At 47.2% G+C, this 17,388-nt stretch overlaps 1 protein-coding gene across 2 annotated transcripts in view; it reads right to left on the minus strand.

The window, feature by feature from the left end:
- Positions 1–17,388, minus strand: part of GRID2IP (Grid2 interacting protein) — an 80,225-nt gene that overhangs the window by 13,229 nt on the left and 49,608 nt on the right. For both annotated transcript variants that reach the window (XM_065411798.1, XM_065411797.1), the window contains 8 exons: positions 15,631–15,814; positions 10,993–11,164; positions 8,757–8,763; positions 8,419–8,526; positions 4,420–4,517; positions 3,734–3,851; positions 2,392–2,717; positions 1,123–1,536 (listed from right to left, as the gene is read on the minus strand). In XM_065411798.1, the coding sequence (XP_065267870.1) occupies positions 1,123–1,536; positions 2,392–2,717; positions 3,734–3,851; positions 4,420–4,517; positions 8,419–8,526; positions 8,757–8,763; positions 10,993–11,164; positions 15,631–15,814 (1,427 nt within the window). The remainder of the gene's footprint in view (positions 1–1,122; positions 1,537–2,391; positions 2,718–3,733; positions 3,852–4,419; positions 4,518–8,418; positions 8,527–8,756; positions 8,764–10,992; positions 11,165–15,630; positions 15,815–17,388) is intronic.

Raw genomic sequence — 17,388 nt, forward strand, 5'->3', positions numbered from 1 at the left:
AGGTTGTATGACATTTAAATTAAAAACAATAACTCTTCAGCATGTTTCTTGGGCAGATATTATTTCACTAACGCATACGATAGGAATTACAGAAACCTCAAGGGCCTTTTGCATCCAAAAAAATCACTAAGCAGAAATACTTCATTCCCAGCCCCCGAAAAAGGGGAGTGAGAAACAAATGTACAGGCTGAGTACTCCAAGTTAATTCATTGAATAAAATCACTTGGGGAATAGGGATCCGCATGAGAGACTGCCCAGTTGTTAATTTCTACGTTTTCTAATGCTGTTTAGGGAAGAAAGTACATGGCTTGAAATTTAAGTCTCACTGGACTCAGCTTTTTCCAAATCAATTCAAAATAACTAAAATTCACCTCAATCAAGTCAAATCCTATCATTTTAGCTGAGATAAGCAGCTGAGTTCTGTGTCACCACCAGGGGGCAAATCATAGCCTGCCTGGCACAGGTCAATAATACTGTCTAATAAACATCACTTCTGGTTCTAGCCTCTTCTCCATCTCTCCAGTTATAATGCACCCATCCCTGTGATACCTGGGTGCCATTCTTCTGCTTTCCAGCATGTTCACAATTTTTAGCCCACCCCTGTTGATAAAACTGCAGTTTCCTATGGCTGGTGATTGATGAAACTCCTGCTCACACTGACCAAGCCACATGGATATAAAGGAATATTCCGCAGAGTGCTGCTGGGGCAGATCTTATTGGATATGTTTTCCAGTACTAATCACAGTTGACCCTTATGTGGTCCTTTGGGTTCTGATCCAAACAAAGCAAGGATGAAATTAAGTGAGAGGCACCATAAGAACTGCCACCTTGGGATAGATAAGTGAGTCCACCTGTTTCAGTTTCTTGCCTAAGGAGTGGCCAACCCCTGATATTCCAGGGGGAGGGAAGAACACCCCCACAGAATGCACCTGGCCAACTGGAAATGCTGCTGCACATGGGGAAATCTTCTTTCCCGACCCCTATAGTGTAGGCCTTGGAGCCTGAGATTTGATTACTTGGACTGTTACTTTCCTGATGTAGACTTCAGTAATGGACCCACTGTCATCCTGCCCTGACTGAGCCTGAGTGCTGTCATTCCAGTTGCTGGGTTCCATACGGTACCTGCCCCCAGATGGTGCCTTCCGAGTTCTCCACTTGCTCCCACCGCAGCCTTTTGACACTCATGTGGCTGGACTCGCTCCTGCGATGTACGAGGCCCCGCTGCAGCAGGGGGGGTGCACATGGCACTGGTGGGGGAGGCGGGGGAGGGGGAGGGGGAGGAACTGGGTGTGAGTGACTCCCTAGGGTTTTGGAGAGTGGGGAGGAGATATTTCTTGTGGTCTCTGAGCTCAAAGTGACTGGTCTGGAGGCATGGAACTGCGGCGGGGGCGGGGGCGGACTGAGTGGGGGAGGGGGGATGTGATCGGATAGGGTGGAGTAGGTCAGAGAGCTCCCTTCATCGCTGCTGCTGATGTACTCGCTGGCACTGCTCATGTCATTGGTGACATAGCTGCCCTGGTCGTCATGGAAACTCATCTGATTTGGGAAAAAGAGAATGTAACTACACCATGAGAAAAGCTTCTACTCCCAGCCACTGGGCACAACAGCCCATCAAGGTACAAGCTAAAGCTCGAGTTAGCACAACTCGTCAGCTGTTAACATGACCACTCTGTAGTGTGGACGCAGGCTAGCACCTAGGACACAATTCACTGGGGAAGAATTCACAGCTTCCTGCAGTGCAAAGAACCATGGGCTGAGCCCTCACGGGAGGAGTGCAGCGCCTGTGTGTGGCTGCTCTCACTCGAGCTAGGCTGACTGGAGAGCAGTAATGTAAGGCCTGGTCTACACTAACCCCCAAATTCGAACTAAGGTACGCAACTTCAGCTACGTGAATAACGTAGCTGAAGTCGACATACCTTAGTTCGAACTTACCGCGGTTCAGACGCGGTCCACACGCGGCAGGCAGGCTCCCCGTCGACTCCGCGGTACTCCTCTCGCCGAGCTGGAGTACCGCAGTCGACGGCGAGCGCTTCCGGGATCGATATATCGCATCCAGACCAGACGCGATAAATCGAACCCGGAACTTCGATTGCCAGCCGTCGAACTACCGCGGTAGTGTAGACCTGGCCTAAGTGTAGATAACCTGAGTTAACTCCACAGTGCAGTCAGGCCCTGGGAGAGCTCCCTGCCCCAGGATCGCAGTGCTTTGCTGTACAGCACAGAACTCTCCTTCATTGTCCCCATCCAGCTACTTCTGCAGGAGCCTCCCCGAGATAGAGCCACCAAGCTGCTCCCTCCTGCTCTCTGAGTGTGATGCGACTGTACCTCACCGATCATCCCAACAGGGAACACAACCCCTGAGCGCAGCCCTGTCCAGGTCCCCTTACTCACCTCCTCGTAGTCATTCTCGGGTGTGAGGAAGTCATCCACGATGGTGACCCTGTGTCCCAGCTGCTCACTCAAGGCGTCCAGGAAGCGATCTGTGTCCCGGCTGCGTGGGGGCCTGGAGAAGGTGAAGAGCTTCTTCCGTCGAGACAGGGGGCTGAGCATGTAGTCCATGTGCTTGGGGGAAGGGGCAGGGCTGCTGTCTAGGCTGACGTAGGGGTTGGACTCTGTGCTGCTGGGGGAGGGGATGCTGCTGTGTGGGTGGTAATAGCACTGCTGGGAGGGCAAAGGATCACTCTGCCAGGAGATCGTCATCCCCGACTTCCGAACACCTGCAGGAAACAAACAGTGCTGCAGAGTAGACTCCTCCAGGCCTACATCTCATTTGAAAGCTGGGCTATGAACCTTTCCTGTGGTCTAACACGGATGCCTAGCCTTCAACCAGCCATGGGTCACTAGAGCAAACTGTTTGGCGCTCCAATGTCTGTGTACAATACAGCAACCTTGAAATAAAGGTGCAACCTGGAGAGGTGATAGTTGCCAGCATGCAGTGATCTATCCTGATCTGAGCAGAAGCTTCTTGGATCAAACCAGAGCATGGCAACTCCCCACTGAAGATAAAGGTCACATTCTAGAACTCTGTGGGCCCCCTTAGACTCAGAGGCTGCACTGTTGCCTTCCTTAGTATAAAAAGTTGCTGTGATGCGGTGCACAGACCCAACACTGACCAAGAAGGGGTTAATTAGAGCCTCTGGGTTCCATCAACCCTGCCCCAATACACCTGTGAGAGCTGTCAAGCCTGGAGGAAGGGTTAAAAGGGGGAAAGCCCAGCTCAGTAGTGGCTGACCAGCAGAGAGAGGGGACGTCTTGCGCTAGCTCCTTGAAAGAAGGAGTGGGCGGGGCCAGGGGATATTTAGAGACTACCTGAAGGAAGGTGTGGCTGGGGCCAGGATCTACCCGTCTCTGGAGAGAGTCTCCCTGGGGGTAGGTAGGAACTGTTACACTTCACACAACTGATGTGTTTTTCTTTTGGACCTGGGAGATTGTGCTTCTTGCCCTGCCCAAGCGCTGCGGAAGGTCAGAGTATTACCAGGGGAGCCAACAGACCCTTCACCCCCCTTCTCCTCCAAAGGGGATGACTGCCTGCAATAAACCTGTGTTGATTTCACCCTAATGGAGCAGTAATTTGTCACGAGACCTCAAAGGACTTGATCCCGGGTGCAAAGAGAAATGTAACATAATCCTGGGACTGCATAACTAGCACCAAACCCGCGTGTTGCGGGTCATCATACCAGCTAGAGCAAATGAACTGCCTCTATCCCAAAACCAGGAGAAGGAAAGCCTCTACCTGCAGCGTTTGCTTGGTCTGGAACAGGGGGTGAATCTCTGTGTGTGGGGGCATTAGCCATCTTTCCTGCAAAGCTGCTGATCAGGCGATTTTCTAACTCTGCATAGACAGCTGACATCTGAAAGCAAAAAGAAAAAAACAACCATAAATGTCCAACTCTGGAAATGTCTGAAAACCAGTGATGTAGAAGAGGAAGGCTCTGTGTCCCATCCCTGATCCCAACTGCTCTCTATTATTGATTGCACTAAAAAATCGCCCTTTTCTAAGGAGCATTTGACACTAAGGGAAGATGGTTCCCTCTTTTCTGAATCTCACACCGTTCACTCTCTCTGATTAGGTTGTACCAAGGCTTTGAAAGATGCCAGTACTGTTAAAGCAACTGACTGCCAGGGTAATATGTTTAGAGAGCCGCTCTGATGAGGTGCTGAAGGGATTGTTTCTGGCATGGGAAGCAGATGCCAAGGTGATACATTTGCATGCAGCACCCTTAGCACCCTTCCCTTGTTTATCTGCCTTCTGATGTGAACATAAAATAAAGTCAAACTGTTCTGCTGCCCTGTGAAGTCAAAATGTTACATATTCATCGAGCAAGAGCTGCCCAGGAAAGCTCTTCTCTCCCAGCCACCACTTTCCTCACAGAAAAACCCACCCAAACAGCTGCACACATAGATAGCCAAGGTTCAAACCATTTTGGGGTTGGGAGTCTCTGGAAGGGATGTGCCATCACCCGCTTGCCTCTCTCCAGGCGTCAGTCGAATTGATACTTCCCCGGTGTCGCTGTGACCTGCTGGGAAGGAAAGAACTGCCAGTGATGTCCCCTGTATGAGCATCCTTTGATTTCACTGCTGCACCTGCCCACCTCTCACTACTCAGAGAACAGGGAACATCCACTCACACGAGACTAAGAGCCTGATCTCATCTTCCCTGTGGACCCAAATATCTCACTCCCTTCAGCAGAACCTTTGATGCAGAACAAGGATAATTCAGACTTTACGGACTGTATGGTCCCCAAACCCTAAATGAATGGTGACATATTTCCTTCTGCACTGTGGGTAATTTGTTAAAATCTTCATTTAAATTGCCATCTACACTGTAGGATAGGGTCACCCACTAGGGAAAATATTTGTGTAGACCAGGCAAATGTGCGAAAATATTTTAATTATGACACTGAGCATAGAGACACCAGACATCACATGTGCAATTAGATGTGGCCTAGTGACTGGCATACAAGCCTGGCAGCAAGGAACAGTGGAATGCTGCCTGCATTTCAACAGCTACTCCTATGCTTGGGGGCAAGACACTTTGCCCCTCTGTGTTTATAAAATGAGGATATTAGTGTTAACCTGCCTACCTTGCTGGTGGGTTGGTGTGAGGCTTCATGTAATTTCTCACTGTTTGAAAGGTGCTCAGTGTTATTATTACAGTATAATCAATAGGTTTCAGAGGGGTAGCCGTGTTAGTCTGTATCAGCAAAAACAACGCGGAGTCCTTGTGGCACCTTAGAGACTAACACATTTATTTGGGCACAAGCTTTCGTGGGCTAAAACCCACTTCATCAGTGATGCACTTTACTAGTGTTGCACAAATTTTCAGCACCAGTTGCACATCTCTAGTACAACATAGGAAGGAAGGAACATTACCCAGTTTGTCAATAGGTATTTCTAATGTATCCATCATAGTGCCTTCATAGTGCTATCAAGGCATCTTGTTACTGGAACACCAAAGATTTTCTTCTTTTTTATTAAATCCCTGGATATTTTTTCATTAGGACACTTCACCCTAGTTGTCATGTGCTGGATAACAGATGACTCCAGAATCACTACAAATGAAAAACCCATGCCACAGATTCTGAGCTGTCACCAGAATAAAAGCAGGAGCATGAACAGTGAGCGTGAGACGAGGTAAGGGCTGGGACTCACAGGGTTATGATGGGGGAGTATGCAGATAGAACAGCTTTCCTAGGACAGCCACTCCACTAGCAACAGGCCAGCAGGCATATTCCTAAACTCATTTTCCTCTGTGCCACATGTGTCAGAATCAGGGTGTTTTTTCTGCAGTTGCCATTAATAGCTGGACTTTGTCCATTCAGAGCAAATGGGTCAAAGTCAGACCTGGTGTGATTGGGTGGCACACCACGGCTTTCTCTGGAGATGTGCCTGCTTGCACCAGGGTTGAATTTGGCCCTAGATGTGGAGATAAAAATATTTGGGCTGAAAGGAATGTAAATCTCTCCATCGGCTCTTTAATATTTGGAAAAAGACAGGGATTAAAAAGAGTTTCCTCCCTGGCAGTCACTCACCCGTGTTTCTAAATGGAACTGGGACTCTGAGCCTGCTCTCGGGAGAAGTGGCCACGGTGGCCAATCAAACCATTCACCTCAGGCCAAAGAACCAGATCAGCCATAATGGAGAGATGGGCTGCAACTCAAAGCTGGGCAAATCAGTGTAACCAAAAACTCTAACTGAGTTCAAACACTGTCAGTCCTTCCCACCCTGAAGCATTATTGCTCAGGGTCAGAGGAGTCCCAGGGGCGTCTTACTTCCTGCTGGACCTGGAGGGGTTAAAATACAGCCAAGGGACAGATCCCCATCCCATTCCATGCCTTTGTGCTATAAAAGGACACCCAGATGGAGTAGAGCCAGCATCCAGGTGTGTGTTGGGGCAGAGGGGACATGGCTGGAACACCTTGTACTCCAGTGATCCTGGGCCAGCCGCATGGCCCCAATAGCTTATGCATAATGCCACCTTTGCTCCCCTTCTTGGGGACTGGAATCCTGGGGTCCTCACTCAGTCCTCAGGCAAAGTGCCCATTGCCTTCAATAAAGCTTGCCTGAGTAAATGCTGAGTAAGGCCTTTAGGCTTTGGCCCACTGAAATCAATAGGTAAAACACCTGAGCAAGACCTGAGTAAAATCTAGAGAAGGAATTTAAGATTTGCAGCTCAACAGGCAGAAATTCACCAGGCACCCTGCAAATCCAGCAGGTGTGGGTAGCTTGGGGGACATTCAAAGAGGCCCCTGTGTTTTTGGGTGTTCATCTGAATCTCTGGCACTTTTGCCACTCCTCACTAGCAATAAATAGCAGACAGGCTGATACCATCCTCCAGTTTAGATTCTTTGTCATACTGACCTAGAAACCCCTTTTTGAACAAGTGGTTTGTACAATAAAGACAGCTGGAAATCTGCTGGGTATGGGTTATTCCCACCAGTCTCCTTTCGGTTTGGGACTAGTTCACTCTCAATATTATTAGGACAACAGGTCACGCTTCCCTCCTGCTCTGGTTTTTCAGAAGGGCAGCTGAGGACAATATTCCTAACCTCACAGCTGCCAAATATCTATCTGGAATCTGAGGCTTCCCTCTGGCTAATGCAGTTGTCTTGGATTCCATGCATTAATATCAGGCACAGGAAATCCCCCTCAACAGCAGGTTACTGGATTCTCCCAGTAGAAATGTCTTCTAACTGGCGGCTCTGACAGCATCCTCCTTTGACAGTTCAGTAACACTACAGTCCCTGTTAATGGTGACAAGTTCATATGAGAACTTAGGTTCTCATTTCTAAACGCCCCATTATCCCCCTGTTAGAGGCACAGGAGGCTATTATGTCAGAGGAACATGGCTGGTTATGGTGAGTCGCATGGTGCTGAGAAACCGATGAGTGAGAAAGCGCCGCAGGCAGACTTCTATTCCGCGCTGGGTGCCAGCTGCTAAAGGGAGGTGGATTGGCTGTGACTGCACGTCAAACTATCAAGAGGGATCTGGCAGAGAACTGAGGTGGGAGGATGGAACCAGCAGCAGTGTAATGCTCTCCTGGGGAGAGCTGCAGGGGTTTCAGGATGTTGGAAGAGGCCCTGCAGGAAGGTTAGAAGGCTGTGGCTTACCAGTGGGAGGGAGAATGAGGTGTTTGTGGGGGACAGAAGGAAGGCTATATCTATCCCTCAGTGCAGTTCGCGCACTGAGAGCAGCTGGACGGGTTAACGAGCCAGGACCCCTTCAGAACCAGCGTTTGTGGTCCTGGGGACTTTCCAAACACCATTTTAGGTGTGAACCTGGGGAGGTCTGGACAAGCAATGATGAGATCCAGAAAGAACTATGGATCCAGACAGACAGAAGTGAGCCTCATCCATCCCTTAATGCTGCAGCGAGGCTTATCCCTGGAAGAGCCCCGGGGCGGAATGTGCAGAATGGTTTAGATTATTGCTAATCCACTGGCCTGGCAGCCCACTGTAATTCTCCCTGGCTGTCCCTCTAAACAACGTTAGGGATCCTGAATAAATAACTTACAGGCTCAGCCCAGGCAGCTTTCACATTAGGACTTTCTGATGTTAAACGGTTTGTTCCTTGTCAGAACAAAAGTGGATTTGCTGCCAAGGACTGTGAGCCTGACTCTCTGCTAGCTTGTACCTCGTGCTGCTATTTAGACCCGTGTCAAATCAAGGACTGAGCCAGAACAACAGCTAGAAATCCTATGTATGTATGCTCCCAATACTTCTGTTAGTCTTAAAGGTGCCACAGGACCCTCTGTTGCTTTTTACAGATTCAGACTAACACGGCTACCCCTCTGATAGCTAGAAATCCTGACTCTTGGGTCTGCGTCTTAACAACCAGGCCCGCTGGGCCCAGGATAAATGGGAAACAGCCACAGGAGCTCTCCAAAGGGAATCTTAATGGAGCAATAAATTACCTACCTCCTGTCCCACCTTCCTCAGGGCCTCGCGTTCGAATGCTTCCCCGACATCCTGAGGCCCCTCGAACCGAAGTACGGTGCCGTTCCTCTGCCTCTGGCTCTGCTGCAGCTGCAAAGAGACTTGATAAGTTACCATGTGTCTTTGCAAGATGCACTGGCTCCCAGTGCGCCTCACCTACCATCTTCCTATTCATCACAGAGGAACAACCCCTGGACATTCAGGTTTGCAGCTGCTGTTGACCACAAAGTTCTGTGAGCCTGAAATCCCCCCCCCCCCCCCCCACATGGGGACAGGATCCCAGCATTTATGGCTCATCAGGAATGACTCCAGAGGGAAACAGTCAACCTTCTCTTTCTCCGCCCTCTAGGGATGGGCTCCTGGCATGCAAAGCAGTCTGTACTGCACTGCTGCAATGCAAGCTGTAAGAAGAATTCTCCAAAACCACATGGTTGATGCTGGTGTTGGGTAAAATAATCTTAGCATTACATCAGAACCTAGAGGCTATGGTGTTCAGTGCCTGGCAGGTAGGCACTCAGACAGACATCCATGAAACATTACCACAGTGGAGACGACCATTTGGTTTGGAACCAGATCAAATGAAGAGCTGCCCCAAATCTGGGGAGGTCTGGCCTTCATGTTCCCAAACATGGGTATGCACACACTGTACCAGAGTACATGGAAAGTCACGTGAGCACAGACTGACCTTTTATGGAAGGGAGCACATCCATCACTTCCTAATTGTAAGGTCTGAATACCAGGAACTCCTGGTTTTAATCCTGCCTCTGAAACTATGTGGCCTTGGGTAAGTCACTTCCACACCCTGTGCTTCACCTCCCTCATCTGTAGAATAGGACCAGTAACGCCAACTCCTTGTAGGTTATTCTTAAATTACTATTTGTAAAGTGCTTTGAAGATGAAAAGTGATGTGTATGTGCCAAACAATATTATTAATCCACTCAGAAGCCCAAGCTCACATCAAATGACCTGAAGTAGATACATATCTAATCTAACCATATACACGGGGGAAAGGGCTAACCTTAGAATAGCATCACCTGTAAAATACATATATGTGCATGAAAAAGAGTACATACATGTATAGCGGGCACAATTACATGTTTGTAGCACATTTTACTTGTGCAACTTAAATGCCTATGTTTGAAAACTGCACTCATAGAATAGGAAAGGATGACCCACTCTCTACCAGTGTTAAAATAAATTAATACAGGCAACTGAAATCAAGACTTCAAATCTGTCTCCTGACATGATTCTGATGTTAATAATAATATCATTTAAAGTTTTCATTTTGAATATCAGGGCCCAGCTGCTTGGAATGCTCATGTAAAAATATGAACGTTTGCCCACTTATTCTGAATGCACAAACGCAGTCATGTTAATTGTACGTGCAAATTAGGTGAGCAAATACACAAGCATTTTTGCATGCTCAATTCAGAACATTTGTGCCTACACTGCAAGAGCTGGTTGCCCCTACACAAATGACTTTTCCTTTGTAAACAGATTGTGTAAAAAAAAGTGTGTCTCAACAAGTCCTCCCCTTCTTCAAATTGAAAACTCTTTCCTGCAGTTTTAGCCATGTTTAAAATAAACTTATCAGCAAAATGTAAATGGTTTAAAACACAGGAATTTAAAAGTAATTAACAAATCTAGATACAAAGATTAAAACCTTTCATTCTAAATTTACCCTCTGCCTTTTTGCTGTCTGATTGTGAAGCACATAATCCACAGCAAACCACAGTTGGTTTGTATGTTGCCACAGCAACAACAGATAGTGACAAGTAAGAAAAGGTAGGTGCAGACTCCTTCACTGCAGGATGCAATGTGATTTGCTAATGCCACCCTAAATCTCTGTGATAGAACAAAACCTCCTAGGCAGAGGCTGGAATCAAGCATGTTTCTCATTTTCTTTGTGTGATCTTTGATGGTCCTTAATTTTAACTGAACCCTAATTGTAGACATTTATTTATGCCACATGTTGGTGACATCAGGGGAGAAATTGCATCCATTAGGCAGCTCTTCGACTGTCTCAGATGCATTTTTAAGACAACCTACCACAAAAATATTTTTCTTTCTTTCCCCCAAAATGTGGAGTTTCCTCCCAAAATTACACTGGTCCAAAGTGCAGGAAGAGCAGCCTTCAGTCCTGGACCAATCCCAGGTTTAAAGATCAATATCTCATGAATGATCAGGGCTTGAAACAGAGGATCCTGATTCTGCACTGTCCTATACCCTGGATAGTCATTTACACCTGTGCAAAGTGGATGTACAACACTGCCATTCTGATCAGGTAGAATTTTACACCCGGTCTTCACAGGTGTGAGTGACTATACAAGGTGCAAGGCAGGGGAGAATCAGGCCCCGGAGCTCTGTCCAATTCAAGAAAGGCTGGCAAGCCACCCTTTCCAATGAGAATTCACCACTTTTTTCGAGCCCTAGCACAACACAAGATATTCAACCTAACCTCCAGTAATCTTAGGCTGCTCTTGACAATGTGATAACATGCAACAAGACCCAATCCCCAGGGAAGTCATGAGACACAGCGTGCACATGTCAGAATACAGGAGCTTTCCTCTCACCTGCCACTGACTTGTAACCAAGGAACCTGGCAATCTTTTGCTGGCAGTGCTCCTGCTCTTCATATGTCAATAGCTGGTAGATAAACTGCCAAATGACCTGCTTGACTGGTGTGTCCAGCACGGGGTACACATCCACTATGAGAGTATCGATGTTCCTGCACAGTTGAAAAGAGAAGTCAAGACAATGATCACCTACTTTTGCTGCAGTATTCCTTCCCATGAAAACTCCCTTTTTGTTTCATCTCTTTCTGTCCTATATCTAACTTAGATTTTAGCTCCTGTAGGCAGGGGCTTGTCTCTTATTTGTCTGTGTAACTGTACTGGGCCCTTTATAAGCAGGCACTGCCAGCCCATTTGGCACTGGTACTTGACTCTTTAAAGCAAGAGAATTCTGGGAAATGTAGTTCTGCAGCAGTCCCAGAGCATGTGACTCAAGGACCATGTGATGGCCAGGCTATAAAAAGTACTGCTCTTTGGTCAGTGTGAGGATGAGATAAGACCTAAGGCTGATCCCCTTTGGAGCTAAGGAAGCAGGCTTCTAGAGACTACTGGAAAGGGCCTGGGAGGAGGCCTAGAGATAGGTGGAAGAAGAAGGAGAACCCCCAGGGAGAGGTAAGATTTGGTCAGGCAGTAAGTAGGAAGTGGCCCAGGGCAAAGTGAAGCCGGGGGTTCTGAGTGGAGAAGACAGCCACTGCATAGTTAAGACCCTTAAGCTGCAGCCTGCAGCAAAGGCTGGACTGGGTCTCCCCAATGGTGCCATGTAAAGATGGTGTAGAAATCTCTACACCAAGTGGGAAAGGATTGTTAAGCCTCAGAGAGGACTGATAAACGGCTTGACTGTTTAGCCTGAAAAGGGCAACCTTGCATCAGTGGAAGGGAACTCTCTATGTAGGGCCAGATTCTGCTTTCTGTGATGCTGATTTAAATCAAGAGTAACGTCACTGATTTCTTAAGAGCCAAGACTGTATTTTGCATGTGGTAGCAAAGAATTCCAGGGTAAAAGGATTAAGATACTAGTCCATCCCAGTGCAGTGGTCACCTGAGAAATGGAAGCTGTTTATATTAGTGGGAAACCACAAAGATGAGGAAGCAGCACAAAGTTACCCAAACTTTTTTGAACCTCACAGAAGCTTGAAGGTTCATTTCCAGCTTTGAGCAAAGGCCAAGATTGCTCATTATTCTGGCTACCTACATCTCTGGCACAGCACCTGAGACAATCATACTTTGTCCATCTCAAGCACATGTTCCATTCAAGGATCTTCAGGGGGTTTATCAGCATTAAGTAATGAGCCCACCCTATTCCCCTGTGAGGTAGATACTACCCCTATTTTACTAATGGGCTGGCCAGTCTTTGAGGTGAAGTGAATCATTCAGCAAATCAGTGGCAGAATTGAAAACAAAACTTGGGAGTCTTGGCTACCAGTCATCTGCACTGGCCTCCCGAGGGATGCTGAGAATTGAAGCAATGTATGTTCCTGGCTTGCCATTTGCAGTCCTCAATACACTCAATCATTGTCCGAGACGGAGACACTGGGATTATAACGTCTGGCATGTTAGTCGGTGACAGGCAGTGTTATATCGTACAGTTCTGACCTTTCCAATGTTTTAGCATGTAACTGAGCAGCTAATTCTATTTTGCTGTCCCTCATTTTCAGACAACCATGGCAAACTATACACAAACAAAATCAAATGAGAACATAGGAGGTGCCACAGCTGATCCAACCACTAGTCCACCAAGTCTAGGTCCCTGTCTCGTGCAGTGGCGTATAGCTGGTGTATCAGAGCTGGTGTATCCGAAGGACCAAGCCACAGGTGAATGCAGCACCTGAGAGGAAGTGTTAGGCTTTGTCTACACTACGCACCTTTTAGCCACACAGCTGTGCAGGTACAGGCGTGCAGTGTAGCTGCTGTTTGACAACAGGAGAGAGCTCTCCTGCTGACAAAAATTTTTCACCCCCAATGAGCGGCGGTAGCTTTGTGGGCAGGAGCACCTGCGCTTTTCATCGACAAAACTTTTGCCTTTCGGGAGGGGAGGGGGGGTTAAAACCTCTAAATGACAAAAGCTTTGTCATTCAGTTGCCAGTGTAGACAAAGCCTTAGACTCATTACTTTTAATATCTATGGGCACAATCCTGCTGCCACTGAAGACAAGGGCAAAACTATAATGTAAGTAGGATCAGGCCTATAGGCTGCAAAACTGCATCTTGTTAATGACCGGCATCGAAACAAAATGCAGAATACAACATCCTCTGCTCCATCAGGGAGTGCGTGACTGGGGAATCTATACAGAACTGTTCTTGCCTCATGAGAGTTCAAAGCAACGAATGCTGCTTAATCGGGGCAGGATTAGCACAATCTGTGTTTAAGGAGGGCTCATTCAGCCAGTGCCAAGGTGCTAAAAGGTATCTAATCAGGTGTGGAATTCTGAGCTCTGAGACACTGCCAAGTAGGGACCTGATCCTGCACTTCCTGATGTAGGCGGTAATGCTCCCATTGATTTTAGTGTGTGCAGCATCATGCCCTGAAGGTGAAGAAGAAATGAAGGAGAAGTGCTATGAACAGTGCTGTTATTGGTGCATTTGTATTTAGTAGCTTATACCACCATGGACAGTCCCTCATCTTCCATGGAGCTAAATTCTGAAAGCTTCCCTCAGAACTCCCAGTGAAATCAATGGGCCAGTCAGCTCCCTACTCCATTTGTACTCAGTCCTTACTCAGGCAAAGCTCCCAGCGAAGTCAGCAGGAGTTTGCCTGACTACTCTGGGTAGGAGCTCTGGATTTGGCCACTGGCATTTACACCTGTAAACTTTCCATAGTAACTAATATCCGATAGAAGGGAGAGGGGAGCCAGGCTGCTTTTCCCAATGAATGCCAAGGCTCTAAGGCTACATCTTCACTACAGGGGGGGGTCGATTTAAGATATGCAAATTCAGCTACGCGAATAGCGTAGCTGAATTCGACGTATCGCAGCCGACTTACCCCGCTGTAAGGACGGTGGCAAAATCGACCTCCGCGGCTTCCCGTCGACGGCGCTTACTCCCACCTCCGCTGGTGGAGTAAGAGCGTCGATTCAGGGATCGATTGTCGCGTCCCGACGAGACGTGATGATTCGATCCCCGAGAGGTCGATTTCTACCCGCCGATTCAGGCGGGTAGTGTAGACCTAGCCTAAGAAAGATGGTCCTGAGCAGCCCATCCGGGAACATTATCACTCCTAATATCCAAATGTCAGGCCTGATGATGGCTTTATCAGCACTGTATGAAAAAGATTAAGGGTCAAGGGTGGAAAACAAGTGCATTATTGAAGTTCTCAACACCTCCATAAGATCAGTTTCAAGGCCTGCAGCAGGGCAAAGAGGATGTGTTCAATTACAGGAAGAAAAGTTTGCCAGCGGGAGGCATTCTTGTGCTAAGGCCAAGGGAACACATTAGCCAAAATGCTGAAAGGAACAATAAGAGAGGCATAAAACACAATGAAAATTAAACAAAAGGGGCTGACTGTAAGAACAGGACATGCTGTTGGCTCAGGGCCTGTCCAGGCAGCCAGAGACCCCTAGCTGCATGAAAAGAACAAGGTAATTTTTATGTTGGATTAAGGGGCAATTATGGGTGAATCTCAAAAGGTAATAGGTTTGGATGATTCCCTGACCCCTCAGTGGGCTGGGCATCTGGCCAGATGGGGCTTTCCACCCTGTTATCTTAATGGTTTCTCTGATGGATATGTACAGGGTAGGCATGGAATACAGATCAGTATCCCAGTGGGTGCTCATCACTTGTGGGAGAAGGGAAACTGCACCTCATGTTGCCTTCCAGCACCCTTTTCTAGCTGCTGCTTAAACAGCAGCCCTGAATATCTCAGTAGGGGAGCAATGGCCACATCTCCTCATCCAGAGTGACAGTCACTGGGATACAGGGCCTCGCGGATAGTTGGGGAACATAGCCAAGAAAGTGAGGAAATTTCAGTTGAATCCTTTACAATGTTCTGGGAAGATCCCTTCCAGGCCTTATAACAACTCAAAGAATCCATCCCAGGTTTACTCTGGGACCAGGCATAATGGGAAAGAACAAAGAGTTTCGGGCTTGATCCTGCAAGGTGCTGAGTGACTTCAACTCTAATTGAAGTCAGTGGGCATTGAGGGTGCTCAGCATCTTATAGGATCAAGTCCTTAAGCACCATAATCAGTACAGTGCAGGTATCTAGGCAATGCTGATATGGTCAATAAAGCTAATGTCTGTTCCAATCATAGAATCATAGAAGATTAGGGTTGGAAGAGAACTCAGGAGATTATCTAGTCGAACCCCCTGCTCAAAGCAGGACCAACACCAACTAAATCATCCCAGCCAGGGCTTTGTCAAGCGGGGCCTTAAAAACCTCTAAGGATGGAGATTCCACCACCTCCCTAGGGAACCCATTCCAGTGCTTCACCACCTTCCTAGTGAAATAGTGTTTCCTAATATCCAACCTAGACCTCCCCCACTGCAACTTGAGACCATTGCTCCTTGTTCTGTCATCTGCCATCAATACCGAGGTTCAGTGCTTTGATTCAAGAAGCAGATTGTAACCAGGGACATCACCACCACCACCACAACCAACTAAAGGAATACAGCATTTAATAAGTTACCGATGCTGGAAGAAGCCTTCTAGTGATTTGCAGATGATGTAGCGCTCAGGTGGTGTCAACAGACGTTCCAGCTGCTGATTGAAGGTCCTTCCTTGGATCTTGATGCTAGAGGGAAGTATCTCTGCCACCCACTGCAGGGAGGTGAGGGCTGAGGAGGGGTTCGGGGAGTTAGCAGACTCAGAATCTGCAGCACATGGGCACAGAGGAAAGAGATTATTAAATGGATAAAGAACAGGAGGCAACAATGAATCTTAGCATCAGCTTTAGGCATCAGAATCCAGTTTCAGCCCCGGTACCTCTGAGGGAATCTGCACTCCAGCATGAAGAGGGGAAGTGATTTAAAGAGCTGGGAATGATTGCAGCCAAGTCTGTTGTGAAAAGACAAGAAGGGAGTCCACCAACACCTATCCCTGTAACTACAAGGAATTTCTTCCCTTGGAGAAGAAAAACTATCAAGGCCAAAGGGTCTCTAGCCTTTAAAACAAACCTATGGGGGGGGGGGGGGGGAACCTAATGTGCATGGCCTTAAAGCTGTATCCGACAATCCTCAAAACCTTCTGTCCTCATTTAATTAACTATTCCACTTTTACATATACTCAGACAAAACTCCCATTAACTTCAATGGGAGCCTTGCCTGAACAGACTTCCAAGAACAGGTTCAATCTTTGAGTCTCTGATCCCTGTATACCTGCAGCTTCGATTGCCCAGGCATCCTGGACTCTGTGTTTTTATCAGTAGGAAGGACTCTGATAAGGCCAGATCAGCGAGGTAACGCAGAGTGTGTGAATTATGAGTGGAAACCCACCAAGGCCGATATTAAAAGGAATGTGTAAGGGAGCATATGTGCATCTTTGTCTCAAAATAAACAGACCTAACAGACTAATTTACAAAAACACTTCAGCCACTGAAAAGCAATGTGGTGAACAGGATACTTTAGCTCGTCAGAAGAAGATACTCCGGCTGAATCACAGCTTATCATTAACCTTGCCATTCTCAAATGTGCTGAACCAATATAAACAGAATAAACTATCATGGAGCTTCTATTGTTTCAATAGGCCTGAAATTTAATCAGTACAAAAAGAGACTTTTAGACCTTTCTCAGCTCTTTTGAACGTGGTTTACGTCCCCTCATGAGTCATATTTTCTAAAGTGAAGGATTCTTTTTAAGAATAGCAAATATACACAAAATCATATACTTTCTTTTTCTAGACAACCTTCTGCTGAGAATCTCAAAGCACTTTACAAACATTAATGTACTTAGCCCTCGCAACATCCTCTTTGAGTGCAGTACTTCAAATGTTATACTTGGGTACACTGAGGCACAAAGAGGTCAGATTACTTTGCCACAGTCACGCTGTACTGCTCCTACCACTGAAGTACAGACACCTCTGGAGTGGGACACAGCAGCTGTTTAACAGTGCACAGCAATACTTCACAACCGTTTGAGACAGGAAATAAAGAAAATTGTATCCAACAGAACCTAGAGAGGGAATTTAGGGCTGCAAAATGTAATTACCCAAGTAGGCATTTGGCAAGGCACCAGAACTAAAAACCAGACACTTTTTTTTGAGAGGAAGGATGGTCCAGTGGTTAGTGCACAAGCCTAGGCATTCCAGGTTCAATTCCCTGCTCCGCCACAAACTTTCTGTGTGACCTTGAACAAGTCACTTAGCCTCTTTGTGCCTCAGTTCCCCATCTGTGATAATAGCACTGCCCTCCCTCACCGGGGTGCTGGGAGAATAAATCCAGTAAAGACTG

Source organism: Emys orbicularis, chromosome 10 (assembly GCF_028017835.1).
Source record: "Emys orbicularis isolate rEmyOrb1 chromosome 10, rEmyOrb1.hap1, whole genome shotgun sequence".
NCBI lineage: Eukaryota > Metazoa > Chordata > Testudines > Emydidae > Emys > Emys orbicularis.